Source organism: Gorilla gorilla, chromosome 6 (assembly GCF_029281585.2).
Source record: "Gorilla gorilla gorilla isolate KB3781 chromosome 6, NHGRI_mGorGor1-v2.1_pri, whole genome shotgun sequence".
Lineage (NCBI taxonomy): Eukaryota > Metazoa > Chordata > Mammalia > Primates > Hominidae > Gorilla > Gorilla gorilla.
The window spans coordinates 93,304,830-93,320,548 of NC_073230.2; the positions used below are offsets into that span (position 1 = coordinate 93,304,830).

A 15,719-nucleotide genomic window follows, 5' to 3' on the forward strand; every position below is an offset into this window, starting at 1 on the left:
TATAAGTCAGTAAATAATAAAAGACTAATATAAAGATCATCAGGTGCTCCTTGAGCACTATCAGCAACCCACAGAGGAGAAGAGAAGTGCATCGAGGGCAGAGAGTGGAGGGGAGGGTAATGGGCAGTGCACCAACTGGCTCCTAGGCTGGCGTCAGGGCTAGTGCTGGGAAGGAAGGGTGGCTGAAGCTGGGAGAAGAAACAAGTATAGGGCTTAATACTAATCAGATAGGAGGAAGAAAGAATACAACTTGGAAGCCAGAGATAGAGGACAAACAGAGTTGCCACTGATTGACAGAAATAAGGAACATACTAATCTGGGATGGACAGATAATGAGGAGGAGGATAGTTCATTTTTTTTTTTAATGGAGTTTTACGTTTTTAGCCCAGGCTGGAGTGCAATGGTGCAATCTCAGCTCACTGCAACCTCCACCTCCTGGGTTCAAGCGATTCTCCTGCCTCACCTCCCAAGTAGCTGGGATTACAAATCATGCCACAACTCCTGACTAATTTTTGCATTTTTAGCAGAGATGAGGTTTCACCATGTTGGTAAGGCTGGTGTTGAATTTATGACCTCCAGTAATCCGCCCGCCTAGGCATCTGAAAGTGCTGGGATTACAGGTGTAAGCCACCGCGCCCAGCCATTCATGTCAGCAAAAAATGTACACAATAGATGCTCCCCATTAGAAAGCTAAGATGGAGTTATTATGTGTCATCAAAGTATGTGCTGGCAGAAGCCATGAAGTTCAGTGACAGTCTAAATGGGTATAAATGGAAAAGATAGAGGATCATTACCTACAGCTTCAGAAATCCTAATAGGCACGAGAGAGGAAGAAGGGAAAATAATAGCTACCATTTTTCGAGGACTTACTATGTGCAAGGGACTGTGTTAAATCTTCATATACTTTAACTTGCTCAGCCGTTGAACAATCCTATGAGTTGGTCCTATATTCATCCCCATTTCAGAGATTTAAGACCAAAGGCTGAGAAAATTTAACCTCTGGGTCTTTTAGCTAGGAAATGGTAGAGTCAGGATTTAAACTCAAGTCTGCATGACTCCAAAGTCAGAAAAACAGCAGACATGTCAGAGTGAAAGATACCAAATGAAGAAAGCATTCAAAGTGAGATTATCAAGGGGGTCATGAAGATCAAGAGATGAAGACAGATTAAATACCAGCAGATTGAATTAGAAGGTCAAGTCACTGGGAGTTGGGTGGACTGAAACAGGTAAGGAACAGATTGTGGGAGATAAATAAAGGATAAACGAAAAGTTGTAGCTAGGGCTGCCCTGTCCTCATCTTTAAGACCCTTTGTGTCACAGCACGAAGAGTGTTAGAGGCCCAATAAGTAATTTTCCCTTTTTAGTGTAGGACCTATTAAAAAATGAAATGAAGATGACAATCAGAGATCAGAATATCATCTTTATTACTGATAAAATAGATTACATATGTTTAGTTAGGGGGCCATACACAGCTTCTAACATTCTACCCCCAAACTGAATTTATACCCCAAAATTGCAGACCTCTCCCTGGCAGACAGAGTTTATTACTGGAAGCTTGCCACATAAATGAACAAAGAATTCAAGGATCCTCTAGACTCAAGGTTGAGCAAGCTAAGTCAATTCCTCCTCCCAACTCATCAATCTGTTAAGTGAAGTGAGAAGGTTAGGGACAGAGATTAGCGGGAGTTTTATTTTAGCAGCATTTTCCTCATGAAAACATAAGACAAAGGAAACATGAGACAGCGACTGATGTGGACCCCAAAGGGAGAAACCACAGCCTCCTTTTGACGTTGCCAGCCCAGAAAACAGAAGATGTTCAGTAAGCTCACCTTAATGAGTCTCTGGCATCTCTATTCTCCCTTCATGGAGGAACAATTAGACAAAAAAGTTATTTCTACTGTGGTGACTATTGGAGAGAGATTTAGACAACTCATCTCACCATCCAACCCCCAAAAGCATGGATTAATACACAATCTATTAAAAAAGAGATTCAAGGTAAGTCTCCCTGCCTCTCTTCTCATCCAAACGTCATCTGTAAGCCACTTCAGCAGAAACATTCTCAAGCTACTTCCACTCTTTTATACTGATATATATGTGTTCAGAAAGGTACTTAATGATCAAAGAGAACTGCCTAGCTTCATATACAGCATTGTTCAATGGCAGAAATCATCCTTACCTCCCCCAAACCCTCGTGTTAACTTTTCCTCCTCTAGAAAAATGTCTTTCTTGCCCTACAAGAAAACCCAGTCTTGGCTCCCTGGGGTGTCACTTTCTTCTGAATTACACTGGGAGAAAAAAAAATCAAATGTCCTTTTGTACCCTGGAAAGCAATTGCAGACCCTATAATTCTTTTTTCCCCCGCTTATGTAATTTACACATTGGCTTTCAGTGAAATACACCCTCTACAAATTTGCTTTGTATTTGGAAGAAAACATCTTCAGCTCTGACCTTGTTCCTTGTAAATAAGGAAACTGAATTCCCCATCCACACAAGAATGAATCACTTTATCTTCTGGATAAATGAGTCAGTCACTTACTTGTAGTAAAGATGACTTTCTCTTTGGAAAGTCGGGCTGTGGAGTAGTTGTTCTAAATCACTTTGAAGCATCTGCATAGTAAATTGAATAGTTTTTCTTTACTTTTCCTTTGGAGGGGGGCCAGCTCTCCTACAGTCTGTTGAGTAGCAACAAAAATGTTTGTAATACCAGCCATCTACCAGTAGCCAACTCTATCCTAAATGTCTTTAGCATACAGCCAAACTAAAGGAACTCAAAGGAACAAAACAACTGAATAAGAAAATGCTAACCATGGACAAAGTTGGTTGGAACACAAAATTGTATGCCTACTTTACAGGCTGGTGGAGCTACCAAGAAAAGCCAGCAGGGGAGATGCTTATGCTGGACCAAGAGCACATGTTGAGAGGAGGAGAAAAGTGAACACTAGGGTTGAATGCCACTACTCGATTCCACAGCAAGTTTCAGAATACAAGTCAACATTTAGTCTCTGGGCAGGGACTCACACACATACTGTCTCTCCTGGATGGGAAGACTGCTATAGTAAACCAGGCCCAGGAGCACCAATTCTCCTGCTCAACACATGTTTAAGAATAATAATAGTCATAGTCATCATTTGTTTAATGGTTACCATGCCCATGGCACTGTGCTAACCACTTCTCAAATGCTATCTCATTTAATTATCAAAACAACCTTACAAGAAGGCTATTACTATTCATGGATAAAGGGATAGAGTATGTTTCTCTGGCACCTTCATGCCCTGTGTCCCTGTCCATCCTTTTCGCTGGAAGGAAAGTAGTCTTTGAACGACAGTATGCAGAAAATTATGCTTTGTGAAGTGAGCTGTATTACAGAGGTAGATGTTTTTGTCTTCTAGAGCTAACATCATGAAGAATGACCAGCCCTTAGCAAGATGTAGGTAAGAAAAAAAGATGGAAGTAAACAAAGAGAGATGTGTATAGATGTAGGATAGGACTGAAGGGAGGAACTGGGAAAGAGACTCTGCAATGACTGAAAGAAGTCCAAGAGAAAGAGGAAAGAAATGTTTGGCACCACCCTCTGAGCTTTGAGCATGTTTGTGATGTGCTATGAGTAGGAATAACTTCCTTCTGGGGAAGGACTGAGTCTGCATCACATTGCCAAGGCATAAATTCAGGGTATACTCATTCAACAGGGGAAGAAACTGAGGCCCAGAAACTATCAGCAGTTTATTTAATCACACTCTTAAGTAAGTGACAGAATCCAAGTTTGACCCCAAAGTCCATGATTCTCACCACCTTCACTATTTCCACTGTGAATCTAAGCTACACTCATCTCTCATCTAAATTATTGCAACTTTGCCAGCCCCCCACTCAGAGTTATTCTCTGAAAGGCAGTCAAAAGGACCATTTTAGAACATAAATCAGACTTTTATTTTTCTCAACTCAAAATCTTTCAGTGACTTCCTCTCCCATGCAGAGTATAACACCAAGAACATTCCCACGGCTTACAAGGCGACATATATGGTCTGCAAACAACCCACATATATACCTCTTGGATTTATCTTCCCCTTGCTCACTCCACTTCAGCCACTGAGGCTTCCTTGCTCTCCCTCAAACATGCTTAGCCCTCTCCTACCTCAGGACCCTTGCACCTGCTTTTCCTTAGGCCTGGGATGCTCTCCCCACCTCCCCATCAGGTATTTGCATGGCTTGTTCCTCCACATCCTTATTTTTTCTTTTGGAGACAGAGTCTCGCTCTGTCACCCAGGGTGAAGTGCAGTGGCACAATCTCGGCTCACTGCAACCTCCACCTCCCGGGTTCAAGCCATTCTCCTGCCTCAGCCTCCCAAGTAGCTGGGACTACAGGCGCACGCCACAACACCCAGCTAATTTTTTGTATTTTATTAGAGACATGGTTTCACCGTGTTGCCCAGGCTGTCTGTCCTTGAACTCCTGAACTCAAGCAATCCGCCCGCATCCTCCCAAAGTGCTAGGATTACAGGGGTGAGCCACTGCACCCAGCCCCCCACATTCTTATTTTTTCTAATCAACTTAAAGTAGCACACATAATCTGGCATTCTCTTTTTTTTGCCCTGCTTTTTCTCCATAGCACCTAACATATCAGAGTATATTTATTTGGTTGTTGTTTTGTTTGTTTCCTGTCTCCCACTAGAAAGTATCTTTCATGAAGGCCTTTGGTTCATTGCTCTACCTCCAGCAAATAGAACAGTACCTGATACTTCGGAGGTGTTTAGTAGATATTTGTTAAATAAACAAATGAGTGAACTTGACACTTACTCTGTGTGACTTTATGAAAATATATTAACACTATTAGCTTTAGCTTAATCACCTTTTAAATGTGCGTAATGCCAGTGCCCACCTCAAAGTCTATTATAAAAATAAAATGAAACAGTCTGTATAAAACCTATTTAGAGCTCAACACAGGACAGTTACTGTAACATTATTCTTATTCTATTCCTCATCTTAATCATTTGTAGTTCTCTAAAAAACTTTTGGAAAATTCATGACATTCTGGGCTTTACATATAATTTTTAAAAAAAGAATTAGTTAATCTTCCATTAGCATCCTGATAACCAAGAGAAAATTCCTAATGAGATAACAGGATTGCTGAACCCATCAAATCTTCATTTGAAAGTTCTCTGGTTTGTCCATGTGGAATCTGCCCTGACTGAACGCACTACCCTTAAATTCTCTAGTAGAACTTTTCTTCTAACTAAGCCTCACACTGCAGGACTTCAGACGAGTCCCTGACATTTTACCCAGGTAAGACGTAGAACTTAAGCTGTGAATTCAGAAAAACATCTGTTAATTTGCTTTCTGTGGCCTAATTAGTCAGCTGTTGTATACTTCAAACTCTTCTTGTTGTTAATTAAATTTTTAGAGCAAGGGGGAAACCTAAGTATAGTATTATTTGATTTATTTTCAGGTAAAATGCATTTTGGCCTCCAAACTAATTACTAGCAATAAAACTATGCAAAATTCACTCTCTTCCATATTTCTGTAGCACTCATTATTCTTCTACCTTGTCATTTACTACAGCATATTAAAATTACCCCTTTATTTGCTTGTCTCATCTGCTAGATTCTAAGCTTCTTGAGGATAGGTCCCATGTCTTAGTCATATCAATACTGGTAGCAACTGGTCCCTACCAGCCTGTTTGAGATTATGAATGTTGTTAAGAAAAACCATGCAGTGTGATATCATAAGAATAGATGCTGGAACCAAAGTATCTAAGGTTGAATCCTGGCACTGGCACTGTGGGAGCTCAGGTAAGTTACTTAACTGTGTCTCAGTTTCCTCCTCTGTCAAATAGGGACAATAATAATATATACCTTGTATGATTGTTGTAAGAATTAAATGAAGACATACAAAATGCTTATAACAGTGTGCTTATTTATTATATATAATAAATATAATTTTTAGTACTTAATAAACGTTAGCTTTCATTAAACTGGAAAATCGGGTGGCCCTTTCAATGGCTACAAGCTAATTTCAAAGCAGGCTGAGTCATCTTTAGATCAGTCATTCTGTTTAAAAGATGGCAAATGTATGCCTGTCTAACACTATTCACCTTTCTGGCAGACTTACCTCAGTCCCTCAGGAAGCCACCAGTGCACTGGTGTTCACACAAGGCAAAACAAATTATTTGCTACTCTTTTTCTCATTCTAGCTCTCACACCCAATTTCAAGCAAACCTAGACTAGGATGAGATGAGGAGACAGCTAGGATTAGGTATGTAATGGAAGGTCAAAGAGGATCAGAGGTAGTTAGCCTAGGACTCAAGCCTCAAGCAAGCTTGAGTTACTTGGAGATTTCAGACAAGGCTGCCATTTGAATCTTCCTCAACCTGCTGACCACTGGGCAGAGCCTCACCTTGTGGAACTGTGGAGGGTATATTCGGGCCGCCCCATGGTTCAACAGGAGCTGGTAGCAGATCTCAGGCTGGGCAGCAGGGCGCACGGAGGTGACCTTCAGCACGTACTGGATGGCAGCACAGCCGTTGATATCCATGAGATTGGCTTCGGCGCCAGCTTCCAGCATCATGTGCATGAGCACGTGGTCACAGTTCCAGGCTGCCTTGTGGAGGGGAGATTTAAAGTCGTCATCCCGGGCATTGACTTCGGCTTTGTAGTCAAGCAGCATGCGGCAGACCAGGTGGTGCTCCGTGCTGTACTCCTGCTCCTTAAAGCGGAGGGCCCAGTAGGCGGCGATGGCCAGGGGGGTCTCCATGTGGGCATTCACGCTGTCCACTATGGCCCCGTGTTCCACGTAGAATGCCACCAGCTCCGAAAGGCCGAAGTGGGCAGCCGTGTGCAAGGGCGTCTCCTCATCTTGGTTGTTGGTCTTCATGTTCACATTCGCCCCTATAAAGGGAAATTGAGGAAGACAATTATTTAAACATGTTTTGTCATTATTCCTAAGGTTCATTAAACAAGACTTTTCTCACTGCTTCTCTTTTAACTTCTGAGTGCCGTATATTATCCCCAACCCTCAACCCCTTTGCCCCCAGGCTCTCTTCCTGGGCCTCGTCGAAGCCATTCCCTTGAAGCAACAGTGCCATCTCCTGGACAACCAGCAAAGGTACCCAGGGGAGGAGAAGGAAGGATTTGTGCCAGAATGCTGGAGCGTTGCTGAATTTCACTTCTTACTCCCAGGTGGATTTGGAAATACCAAGAGATTTCTACAACTAAATCTTTTTAATCAACATAACAATGATATTTGCTAATATCATTAAAAACAAATGTTATGTCACAACATTTGACTCTTTAAAAATCAACTGTTTAGAATATTCCGCAAAATAATACTTTTCTTCTCTTTCATAGCAGATGAACCTAAAAGTTTGATGCAAGTAAACTTTAGTGGTATGGAAACTTCCCATCCCTTTGACTGAAATTGCAGTATTAGGGCTGCCCAAGTCTGTGAGGCTTTCTTGGAACGCAGCACCACCACCACCACATATGCTTGTGCATGCACACACACACATACACATGCACACACACACATACACATGCACACACACACACGACTTTAGTCACCAAACTAGCCTAAAGGTTATATTTTTCATCAAAAGGGGCAGAAGCTGGTATAGTAGAAATACTCATTGAAAGAGAGAAAATGATTCAGAGACTGCGAAATGTTTGATTTATGGTTGACAAAGGATGTTAGAAATAGGAATTTTTTGTACTTGGAAAGCTCCTTAGAATTACTTAATCCAACCCACTTATTTAACGGACTAGAAAACTTAAGTGAATTTTGTTTTTCTAACTCGAAATGTTAAGTGTGAGAGTGGTCAACTCAAGAAGCTGAAATTTTCCTTCTCTGCCTAATTTAATGAGGTGAACCAAATGACCCTTAGGGGGCCAACTCTAATATCAGCGCTGCTGGAATTTTTTATAGCTACTTCAAGTATTAGTCTGTACAGATTTATTATTATTGTTATTATTATGCTAGTAACTAGTATTTATTAAGCACTTAACCATGTGCAACATTCTGGGCTAAATGCTTTTCATATACTGCCTCATTGAATCTTCCAAGTAATCCTTTGCAGTGGGTGCAGTTTTTAATCCTAATTTTATGGATGAAGAAATTTGTACTCAGAGAGGTTAATAATTGGCCAAAAGTATAGCCAGCTAGTTGTCACGAGTGCAACTAGCTGGGGCCGGTGTCACAGGTGGTAAAGTAATTTACCAAGACAGTTGTAGGTAAAGAAAGGCAGATTTATTAGAGAAAGTATGAAAATGCGTTGCAAGGTTGCAACCGGCAGCACAGCAGAGAAGGGGCTGTGTAGAGGCAGGGTGCAACTGGAGCGAAGTTTTATAGAGTTGTGCTGGGGGGAGCTGCTGTGCTGAAGGAGGTCATTGTGCCCACAGAACAAGGTCATTGTGCCAGGAAGAAGTCATTGCTTGTGATTTCCCATTTCTCAGAACAACTGTTCATTGTTCTTCCCCACCTGGGGCTCTCTCCCACTGGGGACCCATTCCTCATTGTTGAACCGAGGTTTGAAAACAGACAGACTGGCTTCGAAATTCCTTATCACTGTTCTATTCCACCTCATATTACTTTTCTGAAGGAAAATTTTTCTGTAGTTTACTCTCTTTTACTATATGAAAACCAGAAAGTACTAGAAAGATAACATTGCATTTTGTTAGCTTTAAAAAAAAATCCGTTCACCATATATTGTTCCTTTATGCCCTTATTTATGGCATCTCCTGATCATATGGAACACATTTGAGAAAGCCAAAACTCCTACAAGCATGCTCAATATCCTATACAAACTCAGTCCCCAAGGAAGGTACCCAAGAGTCCATTGCTCTGTAAACTCTGAGACTGTATTCCTAACTTGTAGAAGGCAGAATTGTAACCAAAGATGGTCTTTCACGAAGCCGTCTGTGTTTATCAGTATTCTGCCCTAGAGAAGTTCTGGGTCAGGTCTTGTTTCAGGTCAGCTCGTCTTTGCTCTGGAGTGAAATGGAATGAATGAGAATGTCTTCCCAGAAGCCATGTGCAGGGTCACTTCAGACGCTGGAGAATTTCCAGTAAGGAAGAGAATCAAAGGGTCAGGATGAAATTCTTACAGTCCAACTTGGAACAAACCACATCCTTTATTTTTTAATGTACTTGGACATTTACGATTGATCTTTGACCTGTTGGTGCAACTAGATATGCTACATGGTTTCCTTTTCTGAATAGGAGTTCCTTATTTTTATACTTGAATTGTGTCGCCAGTGTAACTTTTCCAGGAAATATATAAAGGACAAGTATTTGGCTACTTTTTTATTTTAGATTTTGTGATTTATTCAATAAATTAGAGACCAGAAACATCAACTCCTGGGAACTTTGAAATATATTTTTAATGTGAAAATACAATGTATTAGTTTCCAAGAGCTGCCCTAACAAAATACCACACACTGGGTAGCTTAAAACAACCGAAATTTATTCTCTCACACCTCTGGAGACTGGAAGTCCAAAATTAAAGTGTCTAGGGTTGGTTTCTTCCAGAGACTTTGGAGGAGAATCTGCCTCAGACCTCTCGTACCTTCTGGTGATGGCTGGCAGTTCTTGGCTTGTAGACCTATCACTCTAGTCTCTGCCTTCACCTTCACATGACATTTTCTCTGTGTCTCTGTGTTGTAGGAAAATCTGGGTTCTTGTCACATGACCAGGTTAATTTAGGCACGCAGAAACTTTGAAGGGTGAGTGGTTACAGAATTTATTTGGCAAAAAGGAAAAAGACTCTCAGCAAAGTAAGAGGGGTTCCTGTTAACAGGCCCCCATCTCACAGACTGAATCCCAGGTTACCACCCAGGAAAAGGAGAGGCCAGGCTGCTCCCCAATGCAAATGGCAGGAACTTCCATAGCTCCATCCCATTCTCCCAGTGCACAGGCTGGTTAGAGGGTCTCTGGGGACCCCATTATACTTGGCTGTCTCATTTGTGTCTCCACATGGTCATCTTATAAGAACACCAGTCATACTGCAATAGGGAACAACCTTACTCTAGTATGATTTTAACATAACTTAAGTAATTACATCTGCAGCAACCTTATTTCCAAATAAATTCACGTGCTGAGGTATTGGAGGTTGGAACTTGAACGTATCTTTGTGTGTGTGTGTTTTGGGGGGTGGCGCACAATTCGACCCATAACACATAACATACATTACATAGTATATAAAATATATATGTACAGTTTTTTTAATTATTGTAAAGCCATCACCTTCTAATCACATCCTTGGTCAAGAAATTAGACACTCTTAGCCCCAGAAAATCCTTCCATTTTCCAGTTTTTGAACTTTGAATAAATGGAATCATAAACACAAATTATTTTGACTTGCTTCTTTCACTCAACATTGTATTGGTGAAAATAATCTGTCTTGTGCTGTTTAGTTCTCATTTGTTCATTTTATTATGTCTGCCTTTCAGCACGAGTAATCCACAATTTATCCATTCAACTGCAGATGGGCATTGCCCATGTCAGGCTATCCCAAGCACTGATGCCATGGGCATTCTTGCACATTCTTATACTCTGGTGCTCACGTGCAGGGGTTTCTCTGGGCTCTACATCTATGAGTGGAATTGCTGGGTCACTGGGTATGCATATCTTCAACTTCATTAAGTACTGTCAAATAAGCAGTTGTACCAGCTTACACTCCGATAAGCCGTGGGTGAGGGTTTCTCATTGTATTACATCCTTATCAACATTGGTATTTCCCGTCTATTTAATTTTAGCCAATTTGTTGGTTGCAGAGTGATATCTCATTGCACTTGAATGGTTTCCCTAATTACCAATGAAGTTAGACACGTTAATATTTTTACTGACCAACAGTGCTTTTATATTACTCTTATAAGCATTTCCATGTAATTATATAGTCATTTTAAACATAATTTAAAATAACTACATACTCCTTAGAGTAAGTTTACCCTACTATGCTGATTTTTTCCAAAATTTTGATCTTAAAATTAATGCTACAATTAATAATTTTGTATGTAAATTTTAGGATTATTTCCTTGGAATAAATTCCCCCAAAATAGAATTATTAAGCTGAAACATTTGAACTATGTTAAGAGTCTTTATTAATAACTACCAAAAGTTATATTTTTATCTCTCTCTGTGATGCATAAGACTACTTACTTCACTAAGCAGTATATTACACACTTAAAGAGAAATTCTTGCAGAAATTCTTATTTTTTAAAATCCGAATTCATTTGATTATTAGAGTTTAGACACTTTCTCTGTAATTATTAACTAATGGTATTTCTTTTTTAGTTAATTGTCCAAATTTAGTTCATTGTCTCTTTATTAGGTGAAATCGTTCTGCTTTGTTTGCACTTTTATGAGCTCTGCATCAAGATATAAGCTTATGCTATCATAATTGCTATAAACATTGTAACCAGTTTGATTTTTCCTAAACACAGTGATATTAACTTTCGATTGTCAAGTTTTCCCTTGCCTTTTCCTTTGTACCAGAATGTCCTACTCTTTTCAGAAGTTGCATAACAATCTTGATTAATTATAATCTAGTTTTTATAAATGTTAAAAAAATGTTTAAAATTTGATTCGTCTGGATTTTATTTTGGTGTACATATCAATTTAGGAAGAATTGACATTCTTACAGTATGGAGTCCTTCCATGCAGACATACAGTCTGTTTCTCTAAAAAGTTTTCTTTACATTTCTATAAACTATACCCTATAAAATTTGTAGCAGTTTTCATTCTAAGTGAGCAGAGTACATTGTTTCTGGGGTAAAGTGACTTTTAATGGGAGAAGTTCCTTCATGAACCTTTTAATTTATGCAAGAGGGTCTCCAGAACTAGTCTAGAATTATAGTAAATGAGAGAGATAAAAAATTAAATTTTCTCTGCATGATAAAAAAGAGGGAATTTTCAGATTTCATCTGTGGGCAAAAGAAACACTGGTTTGTGTGCACTGAGAATGGGATGAACAGGACAGATAGGATAAGAATTTCAGCAGAGAAGATGGAGACCCCTTCCTGTCCTGATGGTCTTGATTTCTTGAAGATCCTTTGTGTGGAAACAGACTGGTACTAAACGGGAGGGCCAACACAGATAAGTGCTTCCCAACCCTTCCAGACACTTCCTATGCTGCAGTGTAAGCCATAGAGAGTATCATCTACACATAATCTTTTAAAAATAAATACAATGCCCTGGCTAACATGTAGAGGCAAATTTATGATGGTTACAAATAATATAAATAAACTACAGTGATGTAGTGTGAAATTCAATATGTTAATATTTAGGAAAGATTATCCTAAATGATATAATGAAATATGATTTGCTTAAGCCCATGTGTAGAATCTGAACAGCTACATATTCGAACTGATAGAGGTGTTTTATATTGTAATTCAAATACCACGAGCATCATTGCCATCATGAATGGTATTCCAAAATAAAAAAAATTATTGGTAAAGTTCTAATAAATCAAAGTTCAGCCTCTCCTTGATTTATACCGTAGCTGCATTTCTAGAAATGCAGCTGTAGTTATTTAAAATGCTATAGTTATTTAAAAACTCAAAATTATTTTGTGTTTATATATAAAAGAGAGAACTCTGTCGTGTTACTGCATCTAAATATCTATTATTACATCAGCACCAAATCTAAGACTTTAATGAATTATGAAATAGTCAAACATAGAGAAAATTCCAGAAAATATTGACACCTGTACACCATACCCATATTTGACTGAATTTAATTATTACCATATTTGCTTTAGTTTTCTTCTGTCCTACGAGTTTTACAGAAAACCCTAGCCCTTTTCTTTCTTCTTTCTCCCATAATTTTTTCCTCCACAGAGACGACTACTGTTCTAAAATTGATGCTTATCATTGCTTGGTAAATTTTTGTTCTTTTTACTATTTATATGTGTATCCATTTAAAAATATACTATTATTTTGTGTTTTAAAAAACTACATACACTGTATCTCACTTTTGCAACCTGTTTTTATCCATCACAACATGTCTTTGAATAGAGAACTGTTTTTTTTTTTAATTTCAGCTGCTGAACAGAATTACCTTGTATAAACCACAGTTTAGCTATTCCTTTATGAAGGATGGTAAAGTTGTTTTAGCTTTTTCCCAATAGTAAATATCTTTCAAATTGTGCAGTAGTTACTTGAGAGGAAGAAATAGAATTACTGGGAAGTAATGTATGAACATTTTCAACCATATTAAATTATATTCATCAGTGTATATATCAATGTATATGTCCATCAGTAGAGTTTAAAGGTTCAAAATCATTTCCAACATTTGATACTCTCAAACTTCTTAGTGTTTGCCAATTAAATGGTATTTTGATTTAATTTGCATTCTCCTGATTACCAGTGAAGTGTATTCTCATATGTTTACAGGCCACAGAATCTCACTTGTAAGAATTGTCTCTTCATAGCTTCTGCCCATTTTTCACTGGGTTGTGCTTTTCTTATTTATTTTTCATAATAAAGGTCATATTCAAAAAGGAAACATTTCTTTATGTATTGAAAACATAATCAGAATATATAAAGATCTACTATGAAGGAAATGATAAAATTTTTATTGAAGGCAAAAGACTCAATAAATGGAAAGTTTTACTATGTTCATAAATAGAAAGACTCATTATTGTAAAGATGGCAATTCTTTCAGAATTAATCTATAAATTCAATGCAATTCAAACATTTTTCCCCACAAAATTTGCAGAGTAAAGAGCAAAAATAACAAATCAATTTTGGAAAAGTGAAGTAAAAAGAATGGAAAGAAATTTTTTTTTAATTAAAAAAGAATAAGATGGAAAGAAAAGACAGTGAATAAGGGGTACTTACCCCACCAAATATCAAAGCAAACTAATTAAAATAATGTGGTGTTGATGCATAAAGAGAAAACTGGACCAATGAAATAGAAGGTAAAGCCTAGAAACAGACCTACCTACCGAAAGCATCTGTAATGACAGGTGTGGCAGTGGATAAATAATGGACTATTAATAAAGGTATTGAAACCAAAGACTAACCATGTTGTAAAAGCACAGATTTCATCTCTAGTGTGTGTGGATGGGGATGGGGGGTGGGGAGTGGGAGTGTGTGTTTAATTTCAGATAAATTAAAAGCAAATGAAAAGCTAAATAATAAGCTTGTCTAAGATAAAGGTGTAGAAGTAGGGATTGGAAAAGAATGGGCAATACTCTGTATTCAGTCACTGTGGTTCCAGAATACCCTCTCAACTTATTTACTTTTGATGGGCACATTTTTAGCCAAGCCTTCCATGAGATCTGAAACAACAGAGCATTATTTTTTTATTCTTCCACCAGTTGAGCTTGTTTGTATACTTTCCAATAAACCTGAGTTTGTAGACAGAGTGTTAATTGTTTTCACTTTGTTCAGTCTCTTAGTTGGCTGGAAGAGTTGGAGAGATCAGCTGAACAGCTGTTAATGGTATACTTTGTTTCTGCTCCCTTTGTCCGTAACTTCCTTAAAGATTCTGCAGTGCAGTACCCACCACCGTGTCAGAGGCACATGTGCCCCTGTTGGGGGGACACTTTCAAAATTCAGAATTCAAATTATTCCTTGACTCAGGGATATAGCATATGATTGAATATAATGCCCCAGCACTGAAATTTAATATTTTATTAAAGGTTTTTCTGGGCTTAGATGTTTTCGTTAATTTTACCAAACTGAACCTACCCATTTCATCTCCAAACAAAGGCATGTTTTTTAGATGAAGATTTTTTTTATTCTACTCTGTTTTGAAACATTGTTCGTATTCAAAAAGAAAACATATCTTTATGTATTAAAAACTATAAAACCATTTTTGCTTAAAATATTCACCACCCACCAATTATCAAGTAAGTTAAAGTCAATGAAAAAAAAATCCCCTCTCAAAATTTTTAACTCCAGTCCTCAAATGAATGACTTAAAACATAGTAAATCACTAATGGCTGCCTTTTTAACATCACCTTAAAAAATTACACTTTTCTTAGAAAAGGTGTTAAGACAGGTCAGAAAGACCATGGAGAAAATATTATCATGGTTTATTAGTAAGGATTTGAGAAGGAATTTGGTTCCATTTACTATAACTTCAGGTAGAAGTTCAGAATCCTCATTAGTTGTTTATTTTATCTGAGATGTTTGATCCATGTTGGTTTACACTTGCTCTCATCACCTTGACCTGCACCTGCCTCAGTACAAAACCCTCCTGGGCTGGTATAGGCTTCTGTGCAGATAAAGAACAGCACATTTGTCATGCATTCTTTTACGAAAATATTAATTGTGTCTGCTCTTTTTTGAGCACTCACTAAGAGTTTTACATATATTGTCTCGCTTACTTTTCACAGCACGAATTATTTAGAAACATCTATTATTCAAAGGTTAGATCCCTTTTATTCTATTCAGGGCTTTTCATTTTCTGCATGTTCTGGGATTATTTCTCAAGTCTGCTTCTTTGTCAAGGATGCAATTTTGTACAGTGTCGAGTATGTTATGAACTGTCGCCAAAGCATATTTTCAGTTGGTTGCTTTTTTTCTAGTTTCAATTTTGCCCTTTCAGTCTACATTCTATGGCAAATATATTCTCTTGTGTCTTCCATAGTCTTGTCTCAAATGAAATCTTAAATGAAGTACCATTTCCTTTAAGTTCTCATTTATCTAATACTCACACTCTCTAGAGTCTGGGGTTGAGAACTACCATCTTCTAGAGCAACAAGAACATTAATTCCTCACCTGTGC

At 38.2% G+C, this 15,719-nt stretch overlaps 1 protein-coding gene across 1 annotated transcript in view; it reads right to left on the reverse strand.

Annotated features, from left to right (window-relative positions):
• ASB4 (ankyrin repeat and SOCS box containing 4) overlaps positions 1 to 15,719 on the reverse strand; it is a 54,084-nt gene that overhangs the window by 5,546 nt on the left and 32,819 nt on the right. Inside the window, exon 3 of the mRNA XM_004045783.5 lies at positions 6,388 to 6,878. Within this exon, the coding sequence (XP_004045831.1) occupies positions 6,388 to 6,878 (491 nt within the window). The remainder of the gene's footprint in view (positions 1 to 6,387; positions 6,879 to 15,719) is intronic.